The sequence below is a fragment of the Teleopsis dalmanni genome, chromosome 1 (genome assembly GCF_002237135.1).
Source record: "Teleopsis dalmanni isolate 2A chromosome 1, ASM223713v2, whole genome shotgun sequence".
In the NCBI taxonomy this organism is placed as follows: domain Eukaryota; kingdom Metazoa; phylum Arthropoda; class Insecta; order Diptera; family Diopsidae; genus Teleopsis; species Teleopsis dalmanni.
Window position 1 is genome coordinate 216,306,440 of NC_051846.1, and position 15,040 is coordinate 216,321,479.

The window sequence follows — 15,040 nt, forward strand, 5'->3', positions numbered from 1 at the left end:
TTTTTCTTTTTTTTTTTTTGCAATTACAAATACATTCTACTTTTTTTTTTAACAGGAAATTAGTGAAATGAAAATATCACACTCAAAACTTAAAAAGCTGCTTTCAGAAACAAATACCGAATTGGGTCATGCCGCGAGAAGAGCTGAACAATATGAAGCGGAGGTAAGAAAATTTTTTCTTTTTACTTTAATGGTTATCTTGATTTTTAGATCAAAAGCTATTCAGATTTACGGACCTATTCTGTGCACTTGACAGATTTGTGAAATTCTTTAATAAAATTTTTGATTTTTATAAAGCAGAAAGCTTTTTGGTATTCTGGACACATCTTGACAAATTTCAAAGCTACAGTACCTAATGCTTCTCACCACACTATGGTGTAAAGTGTTTTGTATATAAAACTGTTCGTAACTGTTCGTAAAAAAGAGCATATATTTTAAATTGTCAAAACATTTTTCATGCATTCAAATCACAATAAAAAAATGCTTGTAAGGAGCGTATATTTTAGTTAAGAACAGGTCCGTTAGTATCACTAAACATTGCCTAGAACTATAAACTATTCTATAACATTTCAATTGAATATGGGATGTAAAGTTAATAGTAAAAATATTAGGAGCCGACACTTTATTTTTACATTTGTTTGTATATTGCTTGCTGCTAAATCTTTCTTTACTTATTTTTTCCAATTAGTAAATTTTAATGAGTTGATAACATTTGTTTAGGTGAAATAGTAATTTCTCTGCAACCTTTTTTAATACGAACAAAGATTCGCATATAAACAGCATATTGCCTTTGATACTAACTTTGAATGTTCTTTGTTTCTGGTGAGAATCGTGGTGAACGCCGTTTAGTCATATGTCTTGCAAGTGAGCTTCTGTTAGTGGATTAACTATCACAATTATAATGTTATCGTTTTTTTTTGAAGTTAGCTACTATTGTCAATAATTAGAGGTTATTAGTTTGGGATTGGATGTCGATGACTGTGTATAATAGTAAGTAGATATCATCTGCAAAGTCTTAAAGCTTTGTTAGAGTCTACCCAAGATTTGGTTGAACTCATTGAAATTCGAATAAAAAATATTCAACATTTGATATGTCGTAAAAAAAAGAAATAGAATATGCGTAACATTTGGAATCACCTTTTTGACAAAATTGTTATGATAGAAAATCAATAGCCACCTATTGGACATCTAGCTCTACTAAAAGTAAAAAAATAAGTTACCATAAAATTATAATATACTTTATATAGAGAATATAAAATTTTATATAGCATAATATATATTTATATATAGTATAATATTTTATATGGTATATAGTATAATATACTTTATATAGAGAATATAAAATTTATAATATACTATATATTATGCATTAATATTATTGGAATGTAAAAGAAGACAAATATTGGTTCACATATTTTCTTCTAGATTGCATCCAGTTTGTTTATTTAGTAATGTAGTTTTATAATTTTTTCCATGAATTGATGGTATAATTAAGGTCATAATTTTATGGATGAGGTTTAGAAGTGATATTTTTCTCCAATTATTGTATTCTGTTGGGTATTCTTTTATATTTTAATATTTAATTTTAATAAAAAATATTTTAAATAGTAATGAATATTGTTTAAACCGGAACCGGAACAATTTTTTAGTGTAATTGATTCAAACTTTTTAACCGGCTCGTTGCTGAAGAATATCGAATCACTTCAGAATTTTATTTCTTCATCACAACTATGAAGAATTTATTTTTCAGTACTTCAGGTTCCGTTCTTATCAAACAAGCTTCATGTGTGATCGTAATATTCATTCAATAACGATACTGATAAGTTTGAAAATGAATCAGTCTGAAATGAAGTATTAGTTAGTTTATCAGTGAACTTAAGTTTTATAAAATAAATTCTATATTCTATAATAGAATTAACCTCTAGCCTTAGCATTGGCCAGGTTGTTGCCTTTATAAATGCCTCTGGCTAGTACTAGCTTGATCTTTTTGGTACCCATTATTAGGAGGATTTGTGGATTTAAAACGACTTTCTTAGCTGATTGAGGAGGATTCGGTCTTCCCTTCACCACAACTAACTAACTATAATAGAACTATTAATTATTGATACCATGATAGTAAAGATATATATATGTGTATATGATATTTGACTATTTTAAATGACTTAACAGCGATTTTTGTTTTAAAGATTTTTTATAAATTTTTTATAAATTATGCTTTAATTTATACCCTTGAATTATATTATAAAATTACAATATATTATATTTTATCAATAAGTGTAAAATTTAGATGGTAGTATGGCTATCTATATTGATAATATCTTTAAGAAAAAAATTCATTCAATCCTTAAAGATTTATTTTGATACATAAAATACATAAAGCATATCTAATTATATTTTTAAATGCAAGTCTTTAACACAACATATAGCAATTATTTTAATTTGCAAATGCAGCAATTCCTGTAATAGCACGACCCAATATCAATGCATGTATATCATGGGTACCTTCGTACGTATTTACGGATTCTAAGTTCATTACATGACGTATAATGTGGTATTCATCTGATATACCATTACCGCCTAACATATCACGCATTGCACGTGCAATTTCTAATGCCTTTCCAGCATTGTTTCTTTTGATCAACGAAATCATTTCCGGTGTATGTAAATGTTTGTCCTTTAGACGCCCAACCTGTAGACAAGCTTGCAAGCCCAAAGCTATTTCAGTAGTAGCATCTGCCATTTTCTTTTGTATTAATTGATTTGCAGCTAATGGACGCTTAAATTGTTTTCGATCCAAAGTATATTCTCGTGCAATTTCTAAGCAAGCTTCTGCTGCACCAAGTGCACCCCAAGCAATACCATAGCGTGCATTATTTAAGCAGCCAAATGGTCCTTTAAATCCCACAACATTAGGTAGTAGATTTTCTTCCGGCACATGTAAGTCGTCCATGAGTATCATACCCGTCGCAGAGGCACGCAAAGAGAATTTTCCTTCAATTTTGGGTGTGGCTAAACCTTTTGCAGATTGTGAACGATCCACTATAAAGCCACGAACTTTACTATCTTCACATACAGCCCATACTATAAGCACATCAGCAAGAGGAGAATTCGTTATCCAAGTTTTGGAGCCATTAAGTATGTAACACTTTGATTTACTGTCATATTTGGCACGAGTTTCCATACCTGCTGGGTCACTGCCGTGATTTGGTTCAGTTAAACCGAAAGCACCTGTAAACAAGTCGCTTATCAATTTATGGCAAAAAAAAAAATAGTATTATTCAAAAGAAAAAACAATAAAAATATTGCTTATGTTTATCACTTTTAATATCTCTTAACCAAACACTTACCGATAAGCTTTCCTTGCGCCATGGTGGGCAGATATTTTTCTTTTTGTGCTGCTGTGCCATAATCGTATATTGCGCCCATTGCTAAAGAGCTTTGCACACTTAAAGCCGAACGATAAGCAGAATCTACACGCTCAATTTCTCTAGTCAAGAGTCCATACGCTACATTGGATACACCGGCACAGCCATAACCATTAAGTGTACAACCAAGTGCACCTAAGCTGCCTACTTCTTCCATAATTTCTCTGTGGAACACTTCATTTCGGTTTGCTATTTTGACACGCGGTAGCAGATCTGTTTTGCAGTAATTACGAAACGAATCACGTATAGCGATTTCATCTTCAGTTAGTTGTGATTCCAGATTTAATGGATCTTGCCAATTGAATTTTGCTGCTTCTGTTGATGATTTTGTAGCAAATAAACGTTGCATACATGGACGCAATTTTGTGATTAGATTTTGCGCAATCATATTTTATTTTGTTGTTGTTATTGTATTCTATGCTAATTCCAATTAATTATAGCAATTTTCGGCGTCCACAGTCTCTGAGTTCTAACCACCGACAAGCACAGCTACTCTCGCAATACTAAAAAGCTTATTCTTATGTTGTTTTGAGGCAGGTCTCTTATCTTGCTTGTGTGTGGAAAGTATCTCAGCTGTTTGTTGAGTTTCAGTCTTTGTTTTCTTCTGTTTGTTTTTAACATTTTAAGTATTTTTTATTTATGTGTGAGTATGAATTATTTTTTTGAATCTGGAAAAATATCTCAAATTTAAAAGCATATTCTAAATACAATTACAACAACTTTATATACCAGTAAGTACTACTTGATTTAATATATATTTTTTAAAATTATAATATAAAACATAATTATATATAAATAATAATTTAAAATAAATATAAATAATTATATTATTATTATAAAACTCTGTAAAGTAGGTTCTATACTACTTTTTATTTACGCAACAAGGCTTAAAGACCTACTCTAAGCCCAGAAGGGGGCACAAAAGACCCGACGGTCGCAGTGCTACATCCCCTAATAATAATAATAATAATAATAATAATAATATCATTATTATTTCAATTTTAAATTAATAACAAATCTACCAAAATAAGTCTTTTTAATTATACCATATCTACTTGTTTCTTATGTGAATATGTATTATTTTTATTATTAATTCCTTTATGATTCGTATATAATAGATCATATACCAAATTTAACAAAATAAATTTTAATTATTTTACATCAACTTATTTTCTTGATCTTTAGTACGCATTAAGATTTACTGTTATAATTTAAAAAAATAATTATTTTTATAGAATAAGATTTGTTTTTTAATTTTGAATCATAGAAAATGTTCGAATTACACGACTGGAACGCTTATCAATCTATTATTACATTATTTTAAATGAATGATGATAATATAAGATAATCGGATAGTGATAAATGCATTGGAGTCAAAATTCGATATATGTGTTTTACATGTTCCTTCAGAAAATAATTTAGTTCATTGTATTGATTTCTATAATTTTCTTCTCTAATCTCTCAACACTAAAGACATCATCTACAAAGTAATACTGAAGCCTATCTGTTCATATGGAATTCAAAAATGGGACTTAGTCTAAAATAATACATAGATTTTAGTTAAAAGTATTGTGCATGTGTCCTGGGATAGAGATATCCTGGGATAGAGTTATTTCGGGAAATTGTAGGGCGGACGAGCTTGCCAAGGCAGGCACTTTTCTTTATGACATTTACTTCTCAGATATTGACGTTCCACTTGTAATAGTTAAACTAGCAACTAAACAAAAATATCTGAGCATAGCCAAACAAAAGTGGGCAGACGAATCCTGCTATCAGATCTCTAGGTTGACCTGGTCTAAATTGAATAAAAAAACATACCACTCAGCTACTGCAACTAAGGCGTAGACCGCTCAGCACTATAGTGTCGTTGCTGACAGGTCACTGTATAATAAGTAGACATGCTATGAGACAGGGTTTACCCTACAATGATTGGTTGTGACTCTGACGATAAGAAAACTGTACCATATGTCAGTGCCCGTCTTTAGGAGTAGATTTAAAATCTTCTATAATATATATTATGTGGTGTTAAATAAAAATAAAATTCACTGGATAAAACAAATATAGAATATATAGAAATCCAAGAAATATAGAAATACTGCAGTTATAATGCAATATATATTTCTTATTTTAGTTAATAGTTTTTAATAACTATGTAAACTCTACGAATTTACAATGATTAATAAAAAAATTTGGACTAACTTGTTGAGTACCATCAAATCTTTATGTAAACATTTTCGATCTCACGATTCCTATTATTAACTATAGAATTTTGGTAGAGTTCGTTTTTATTGAAGTAAAAAACATGGAACTAAGCATTGAATCTTTTTGTTTTTAATTTTTATATTTTAGGTTAAAAGATTGCGTCAAAGAGTTGAAGAATTGAAACGTGAATTAGCAGGAGCAGAAGATGAATTAGACTCTGCAGTGAATCAAGTACGTAGATTGCAACGTACAAATGATGAATTGGTTGGCCAGAGTGAAGGATTACAAGTGCAAATACAACATTTACAAACAAGGTTTGATGATACATTCTGCTATTCAATGTTTAATATAATAATCAATTTCATTTTACCTTTATTATAAAAAAAATACTAACATTTCATTAACATTTTAAATAATAAATTTTAATGCTACATATGCTTACTGGAACTGAATATGCATATATATGTATATATTACAACAATTATTTAATACAACGTACACGATCTCTTCATAAGACGTGCACCAAGTCCACAAATGCGCATAACAACTGGTGTGCAATTACGCAATAAAATTGCCGTTGAAATTCCAAGTGATTGTTTGCCAAATATTAATGATCTACGACAAATATTTGATGATGCACAATCTGCACAACGTCATTCTTCCAATGGTATGGATTCTTCGTCAAAGCGTTCAAGTCATACTGAACGAACTTTAATGCAACAAAATAGCGCATTTTTTGATGCGAAACCATCACATTTGGAAGAGAATATATTTGAATCGAAATCGCGTAATTTAGAATTTGAACGTGCCAAGCAAAAATTTGATAATCCATCACACTTGCATCACCAACATCATCACCACCAGCGCGAGCAACGCGAACGTTTATCCGGAAGATTTACATCGTCTGGTAATCAACAGTCAAGCAATAGGGCTAACCTAGCGCTACCGTTGAAAGGTACCACCGCTTCACTTTGTGGTAACACAAATTCAAATCTAACCAAAGACGATATCAATCGGCAATTGTTTGATGATCATTCGCATTCCTCAACGGTTGGTGGTGGTAATGTCGGTGCAGGAAGTATTGGTGGCGGTAATATGCAATATCAGAAAAAAGATAATTCCATTAGTAGTAGTACTGGTGGTAGCTATTCAAGAAACAGTATTAATTTAGATGGTCTTAAGGTATCTGATGATGAGGTAAGTTTGTTAAGTTGGATTTATCATATTCATTCAAATTTATAAAAAAAAAAAATTTTTTTAAAAGAATTTTAAATTTTTTCTATGTTTTATTTGATTTTAAATAATTTTACTAATTTGTTTTTATATTATCAAATTATCGAAAACTGATATTTGTAAGTATCTATATGTAACTCTCTTAATATTCTTTTATTTCTTTTTATTTTTTTTTTTAATGAAATTAATAATAAGAAAAATTATATTAATTTTTTTCTCATAGTATTGTAGTAATACTTTTTAAATATAATATTTATAAAGTACTAAATAAAAAGTGATAAAATATTATAATAATTATTAATCACATTTTACTTTTTTCGTAGACTCCGTAATTATGGTTCCACGAGTTTATTACTTGATGACGAATTGGAGGAAAATAGTGACGAAGGAATTTAATAGAATTTATTATCTAAAATACGACCATATATAATCAAAACTTAACTTTATATATTATATACTTAATTAGTTTTAAAAATTTAGTGTTATCCTTCAAAAAATTCCATTTAAAAAACTCACATTTCATTACATATTTAGTTTTTGTGTACACAACATTCATCTTCATTTATATAATATTCAGTATTCAGTTTTTATAAGATTATATTGAATAATTTGTATACTATTTTTTAGATATACTTAACTAATCCTTAATCCTACATTAAAATTAAGATAAGATTATGGAAGCCATAAGAGACGTTAGAATCTCAACTACAAAATTTATGAATTAACAGACATTATATACATTTACACGAATAAACATGTATAGTTATATGTAACAAAAATCAGTGGCAACGGTAGACGTCACCGATGCCCACGCTTCTATTGCTGCCACTGTAAAAAAAGTTATAATTAATTTATTCCAAATGTATGATTTAAATATTTTCAGTTCTTTATTATTGTTATGTATTATATTTATTGACATATAGATATAATACAAAACAGCGTAATTGATTATATTTAAATAATTATTATTAAAAATTAAAATAGTTAAAAGCAGCTATCTAATACTAAATAAAATTTAAAGGCAACTTTGAGTTTATAATATCTACTTAATAAAATATTAGTTAAGATATATAAGATATCTCCAATGATCTTATATCACAAAATGAGTTAAATCATACGTTTCCGTTTAATAAAATTCGTTGGTTTATCTATGAGAAACCAGTGATGCTATACAAATAAATTAAAAAAGCATACATAAATCTAAAAATGCAACGAAAAATCCCATTCTATTGTGACTAAGTTCTCTTATTTGAGATAGTAATGATTACTATTACATATTAAATCCTACCTTAAATAATATTGCCATATATGTTAAAGTATTTTTAATATACTTTATATAAAAAATTAACTTTAAATTTATATTGAATAAGTAACAAAACTCCTATATAATGTTAACTTTTTTTTATATTCAATATTATTTTATATGTTAAAGACCACTTGTATTTTACCACACTCTACATACATAATTATATACAACTAATTGAATTGAATATATACACTTATATACAATGTTATTAATATCGAATTCGGAAAATAGCAAAAATTTGATTTAAGTGCATTTTATTGTAATAATAAATTAGTTGATAGTTTCAATAAAGTTTATTAAGTAATAATAAGTTTATTTATTTGTTAGTGGAATTTTAACAAACCTTTTGAATAATTTTCTTTTGTAAACAGGAGCAACTTCTATAGTAGGTTCTCCCAGTTTGTTTTGTAAATATGAATTTTGTCAATGTAAAAAAGTACTTCATACCAAATAATAATATTAGGAATTCTCCTGATAAAGGCAAAAGTGAATATGCCGAAATATGTATGGAGATATACAAAATACAACGTACGAAACAAAAGTTATAATCCTAAAAAATTACTTCATACTACTTCCTTCCACGGACTACAACAATAACAACAATATTTTCTCTTTTGATCTTCAATACTGTCATATATAAAAGCTATAAGAATATCATAAACGGTTCGATGTATATATCAGATTTACTTGCTAGGCATCAAAAATTTAAAACCAATATTTCGTTTCGATTATTTTTCTTCTACTCTTCTATCTACTTATCGAAATAACATTAGCATTAAGGTAGGAATACTTTCAACTGAGCGTCATGACCTTTTTTTTTTAAATTGCTAAAAATATGTTCACTATACATATACTTTATGGGGAGTACTCTTTCAAACAAGTGTCAACAGTAGGGACTTTAATGAGTATTAAGTAAATCTAATTTAGGTTAGGTTCGAATAGTTTATACCGGCGATCGTAAGAATCCACTTAGGGCTAGTGAATGAAACTTTGAGGATTCAAAGATTAGAACTTACCTATGGCAAAACCTAAAAGCTCTTTAAAGGAATATCTTGGAACTGGCCAAGATCGTCAAAAAAGTAAGCCCCTAGTATAGTTAATCCCTGATGCTTTTGCACTGGACAGTAACAAAGCATATATCAGGCACTTTTGTCACAGATTATTCATACCGACTAGCATGGTTCCCTCAACGGCAGTGGTGCTGGTACAACGCTTGTGAGAAAATATTCCCATATAAGATTTAAATGCTTTACAGAAATGATAAGCGTTATTTTAGCAATTTAAAAGTTAACATTATGATGACCAGAGCAAAGTGTTTCAAAGGTGATTCAAAAGTATTAATTACAATAAATATAAAAACTGTAAAAGAAATTTAAAACAGACCTAAAAGCTACCAATTACTTGAAGTCGACCAATATGTACTATGAAACTGTTTTTCATCTAATAAATTTATTAACAGTATTCCAATTTTTTCACTGCTATTTTCTTAGTAATGTGAAGAGTAATTATATGCGTAGCTAGGGGGGGCTTGGCTATATGGTCACCTTCTTCTGAAAGTGTGTCAGAAGTAATATTTTAAAAATGTAATAAAAAGCTGTGAGCTATCCTAAATTTAATGGAACAATGGCGAAGTTGTGCACTGATTTTGTACTGTTAAGTTTGAATCGTTTTCGGATTGTCCATTAGTATTTTCCATAGTATTTTGACGTTGTCCATTAACGTCAAAATACACTATATCACTACATAATAACCATAATAAAGTGTAAATATTTTACTTGCTTAGCAAATATTGCAGTTTTATAGTCTTCTGTTATTGGAATGTCATTTGAATATAGTAGAAAGAATATGGGTCCTAGTACCTGCCTTGTATAAGACCAGTATTCTTATCTGTGAAGTGTAGACTAATAGACTTCTTGTTAAATTTGAAAGTACCGATTTCCTATGAATGCTTAAATGAAATCACAATATTTCTTTAACTTTTGTATTCGCAGTTTGTATATGATATCATTATCCCAAACTTTCCCAAAAGGCCTGTGAAATATCTAAGATCACTGTAAAACATCACTTCTTTCTTTTTAAGCCATTTTCAATTGTATTGTTACTTTAATGAAAAAGATTCCAATATTAAATGTTTAGTTCTGGAATCAAATTATTAATGCAGAATCAGATTTTCTTTATTAATTGTTTCAGTAAGTCGCTTTAAAAATATTTTTTTAAGAACTTTTGTCAGATTAGTTAAAAAAACTATAGTTAAACCGTGTGAGTTAATTTGATATGAAGATTTTTCAGTTTTAGGTATTATTACTTCTGTCTCAAGTTATCTTTTTTGAATATATCAAAAGCATATATGTAAATATAACTTTTAATGAGTTTAAGATTTTTGCAATCTTAGGTTAAAAACTGACGCGGATTTGAATTTAGAAGATTTGATACTGGTTTTTGTCTTTTGACGAGAAATGGAGATATGATTACATTATTGTCTAGTTTAATTTGAGAAGTGTTAATTCTATCATTATTTAAAAATATTTTTAAGTTGGTTTGAAGAACACTTCTGTTTGTGCTTGTTGCTCCCATATGTATTCAAACTTTAATCACTAATAGTATATCACTAGTCGCTTGAAGTCTTTTGTTACCTTTCAAAGAAAGTATTTTGAGATAATTTCACAAGAATAGTTACATAAAATCGTTTCAAGAGAGATATTTCATGCTGACTTATATTTTATGTTAGTTACATTTTTAACAACCTTTATTGGGTCAAAATTTTGTTATTTCCGACATCCCGTTTTTCGGAAATTTATGAACACCTTTTACTGATCAGATGAATACCTTTTATTTGAATTCATATAAAACTATATCAATAGGAAAAGGACCCAAGTCGTTTCGTGGTCTACTTCGACTAATCCTTACTTCAGTGGGGCCACTTGTTGGACAGTGCGCTGTCCCAACGTCCCACCATATATATATCAATAGGTACAACATAATATATTATATAAATTAAATATTTTCTTGCACGCATGGAGAGGTTTGAAATTATTTGCATTACCATTCGGATCTATTGTTCATTGAAGATTTAAGTCTATTGTGTCCAATTCTATTAATTTAATAAAAAAAACTTCTTATATTATTGAATTCGATTTATTGAAAAATGTGTATTATATATATTTTATTCTGCAATGTTATTAATATAATAAATTTGTTTAATATAAAAGCTTTAGCACATTTTCAGAAGATTTAATCTATTTTTCTATTTTTATTTTATTTTTATAATTAAATATATATTAAATTTACTTAATGCTCGTACATAGTACTTTAGTTCGGAATATCGTAGAATTTATAAGTTAATTTTAAAAACAAGAATTATGCTATTAAAATTTAGTTCTAAAAATTTTGTTCTGGAATCTTTGGTAATAGTTGTCTTGTGTAGTGTTTAAGAATGTGGTTTATGTGTAGGTACAGCTTAATAACTTGCAATGTATTTGTAGAAGAAAACAATTATTTTTGTATATTTCAGCTAATATAAATTTTTAATATAATAACAAACAAATTTTTATTTTTACAATATTATTAAATAAATTATAATATTTTCAACTATTGAGAAGAGAAAAATGTTTATCGTTTTTAACTGATGTAGACTTAATCTAATGTAATAGCAAATGTTTCGGGGAAAAAAATAAATTTTTAGGTTATATTTTTAATTAAGAGAGAAATAAACCGTTAGTTTTTTCAATTCATTCAGGTTTAAAAATTTTATTTATGCTTGCTAATTAGAATTAATTGTAAATAAAAATATGTAGGTAAGGTTAGGTTAGAGTAGTAGCCTTGCATTCAGAAAACCCACTTGAGCACAAATAATGGGTCATTATTGATATAATGGACCATGATACCATAGATTAAACAATGATTGATACGCGATATTAAGTGGACCATCAAAACAAGTATAAAGGCCAATGCACAGATGACGTCACTAGTCGACTCTTACATAGGTTAGTTTAGGTTGTATTGGCCATCCCTAGGGATTCACTTAGGCCTATAGACCTATTGTGTTACCGTATAATAAAAAAACTCAAGGGTTAAAACCACTTAGAATATTTGGCAAAGCTAATAATGCTATTCAGTGGGAGGTCTTGCAGTTCGCCAAAATCCTCAAAATAGAAACCCCCTAAAGTGATAAGGCGGCGCCGCGCATATGCTAGATAGAAACAAACCAGATGGAAGGCACTTTTATCCTCCATTAAAGTAAAAGTAAACCAACATGACTAGTCTATAAACTTGGATACTTGGATCAATTAAGGGTAATTGTTAACAGAAAAGATCTGCTATAGTTTCAGTGCTCTATTTTTCAGATAGCACAAAATCCTTTTATATTATATTTTAGAAAATTTGTTTTTTTTTATATGATAAGTATGTATGTAATGTTTTCTGAATATACGTTTAAGTGATTTCATTATCAAATGCAATAAATAACATCTTCACATTTTTAAGTAAAGTTCTACATCAGTTAGATGGGGAACATATTTGTAAGGTTATTAAGTTAGTTTAATATCATTTCTTATTTTCATTGTAGGTACATGTTACTTTCATTTAAATTATCTAGATTACTAAACTAATAAATTGATAAATTTACAGAATTTTATATAATAATTTACCTATCATAATATATATCTATGTATACAAAATTTTTGTTTATAGTTTTTAATATAATTTTTAATGTACAAAAGCTAATTTTCTATAAGTATCTTTTAACTCTGTACTCGCCAACAAATCGGTTCCTTAAATACAAATTTACATGCAATCTCCATGTCAAAGACATATTACATACAAGTATATAAATAGCTAATAAAATGATCAATTAATGGGAAATAATGATAAAGCAAATAAATAGCTTATAAAAACATTTTTTAAATTAATAATAAAAACAATTTACCCATTAAAATCTATGAAAAACCATAAGCATAAATACTAATTTAATATACAATAAATATTTTATAATTACAAAAACGTTTAAACCTTAATCTGTTTAAATTATTGTTAAAGAAATTGATTAACAATAAAGCAAATAAGTAGTAATAAGATATTTGCGAAAATACTTCCAGCATTGCCGCACAATTCGATAGAACTTTCCTGTAAAAGTAGGGGTTATATTTCTGGTGGAGAACTCAAACCAAATTATGTGCAAGTACTTACATTAACATGCCTGTTAATACAACTTACAGGACGTACTCTTGTGAACTCACGATCATGCTTATAGCATGCTAATGTATCATTTCCCTCTAATTGATAATTAATGTCGATGGGATTTACGGTCAACTCCATCGTATATTCCTTAGGGCACACCTGATCGATGACGAGTAATATTAGATTACTCGCTGGTATAGGCAACACAACAAAGGGCCTAACACATGCATGTGCTGTTATATTATAGACTACATTATCCTTGTCATTGTACAATGTATATAACAGACGTTGCATATCGCATGATTTGAGCCGTGTGCGCTGCAATGTTACTGATTTTAACCATTCGGTGTTTTTCGTACTAGGTTGGTAAAAGGTCAAATTTTCATCCGTATATTGCTCTATAAACTCAGCAGTTACCGCATGCATTTGTACAATATACCACAATAAAGTATAAAGCAGCCATTTAACTATGCGTAGCACATGGAGTAAGGGCTAAGGAATAATATAAATTTGTATGACAATATATAGCAATGTATAAATAAAATCTATTTTACCGAAAATAAGTAATTGGAAGAATTGTTGTCTCCATTAGATTGAAAACAAATCGCTTGATAGTCGTAAACAGTAACACGTTTATACACTCTTTCTTCAACCAAGCGGTGCATAATATAACCATTGATTTCACCAAAAAATTTTCCAGTCTCTTGACGATGCGGTGATATAATGACAAAACCATTATTGTCTAATATATAGCAACCTTTATCGTCCATTGCGCAAGCCTAATATAAATATTTAGATTTATAACAATGTATATAGTTGCAGTTTTGAATTAGTATGAATTAAATTTATCACGTTTTAAATACAATAATATATGTATGTTATATATTACTAAAGATATATAAAAATTAATGCATAGGCATAATATGGAGTACATTTGGCAAACAAATGATCCATTTTTTTACAAATCGGACGGATTTTGGAAAAAAAAATTGATATATGCTTTTTTTTATAAAATAAGAATACCATTATCTTTGTAAAAAATTTTGTATTTTTTTTTGCTAGAAGATATCTACCCGTACCCAAAAATACAGGTGTTTTTATTTTATTAAAGGATCTCATAAAAGATTTTCGGACAAATCGGAGATGATAAGTTCAAAAACATAACCGATTTGTAAATGAATGACCTATGTACAGGGATCTTCACATAACTTTCCATTATAAAAAATGCAATATATGCCGGTGTACTTTTATTTTATGACGTCATCATTTTCGACATGTTTATAATTTTTATTACACGTATTTCATAGAACAATATGGGTATTGAAATCATATCTTCTGAATTGGAATAATACACAGTAAGTATGAAACTATTTAAACGTAGTTCTATTAAGTATTACTATCATATTAACAGTTTTTGAGTTCTATTCAGAATAGAATACAATATAACTATCTTCAAGATTGTTATCTACGTAAGAGTTACCCCAAAATAAATGGTCATTCCAACAATTCTTTAGTTTCGTTTACAATGACTAATGACTTCATGATACTTTAAACAAAAAGGGGTGTTACAATAAAAGTAATATATATTTTAAACTCATATAGATTTTCCAAATGTGAATCAACTGAGACGCACCTAATTTCATTTAATCATAATCTACAATTTTATATGTTTTGAACAGTGGTGTATATAAGAGGATTT

At 28.4% G+C, this 15,040-nt stretch overlaps 3 protein-coding genes across 4 annotated transcripts; 1 reads left to right on the forward strand and 2 right to left on the reverse strand.

The window, feature by feature from the left end:
- Positions 1-59: 59 nt before the first annotated feature.
- On the forward strand, positions 60-7,276 carry LOC119672053. 2 transcript variants are annotated; one of them, XM_038083007.1, is made up of 4 exons: positions 60-163; positions 5,775-5,941; positions 6,143-6,824; positions 7,184-7,276. In XM_038083007.1, the coding sequence occupies exons 1-4, from the start codon at positions 68-70 to the stop codon at positions 7,190-7,192; spliced, it is 954 nt and encodes a 317-aa protein (XP_037938935.1). In that variant the 5' UTR covers positions 60-67; the 3' UTR covers positions 7,193-7,276. The 2 variants fall into 2 exon arrangements, with proteins under 2 accessions (XP_037938935.1, XP_037938934.1); XM_038083006.1 differs by lacking the exon at positions 7,184-7,276 and having other exon boundaries at positions 6,143-6,869.
- Positions 2,349-3,936, reverse strand: LOC119672052 (glutaryl-CoA dehydrogenase, mitochondrial-like). The gene is made up of 2 exons (XM_038083005.1): positions 3,348-3,936; positions 2,349-3,228 (listed from the first exon to the last, which is right to left on the reverse strand). Exons 1-2 carry the CDS (start codon positions 3,811-3,813, stop codon positions 2,435-2,437), a joined length of 1,260 nt encoding a protein of 419 aa, XP_037938933.1. The 5' UTR covers positions 3,814-3,936; the 3' UTR covers positions 2,349-2,434.
- A 5,806-nt stretch (positions 7,277-13,082) lies between the features above and the next one.
- On the reverse strand, positions 13,083-14,124 carry LOC119676523 (voltage-dependent calcium channel subunit alpha-2/delta-3-like). The gene is made up of 3 exons (XM_038087764.1): positions 13,896-14,124; positions 13,351-13,833; positions 13,083-13,287 (listed from the first exon to the last, which is right to left on the reverse strand). The coding sequence occupies exons 1-3, from the start codon at positions 14,109-14,111 to the stop codon at positions 13,195-13,197; spliced, it is 792 nt and encodes a 263-aa protein (XP_037943692.1). The 5' UTR covers positions 14,112-14,124; the 3' UTR covers positions 13,083-13,194.
- Positions 14,125-15,040: the final 916 nt, after the last annotated feature.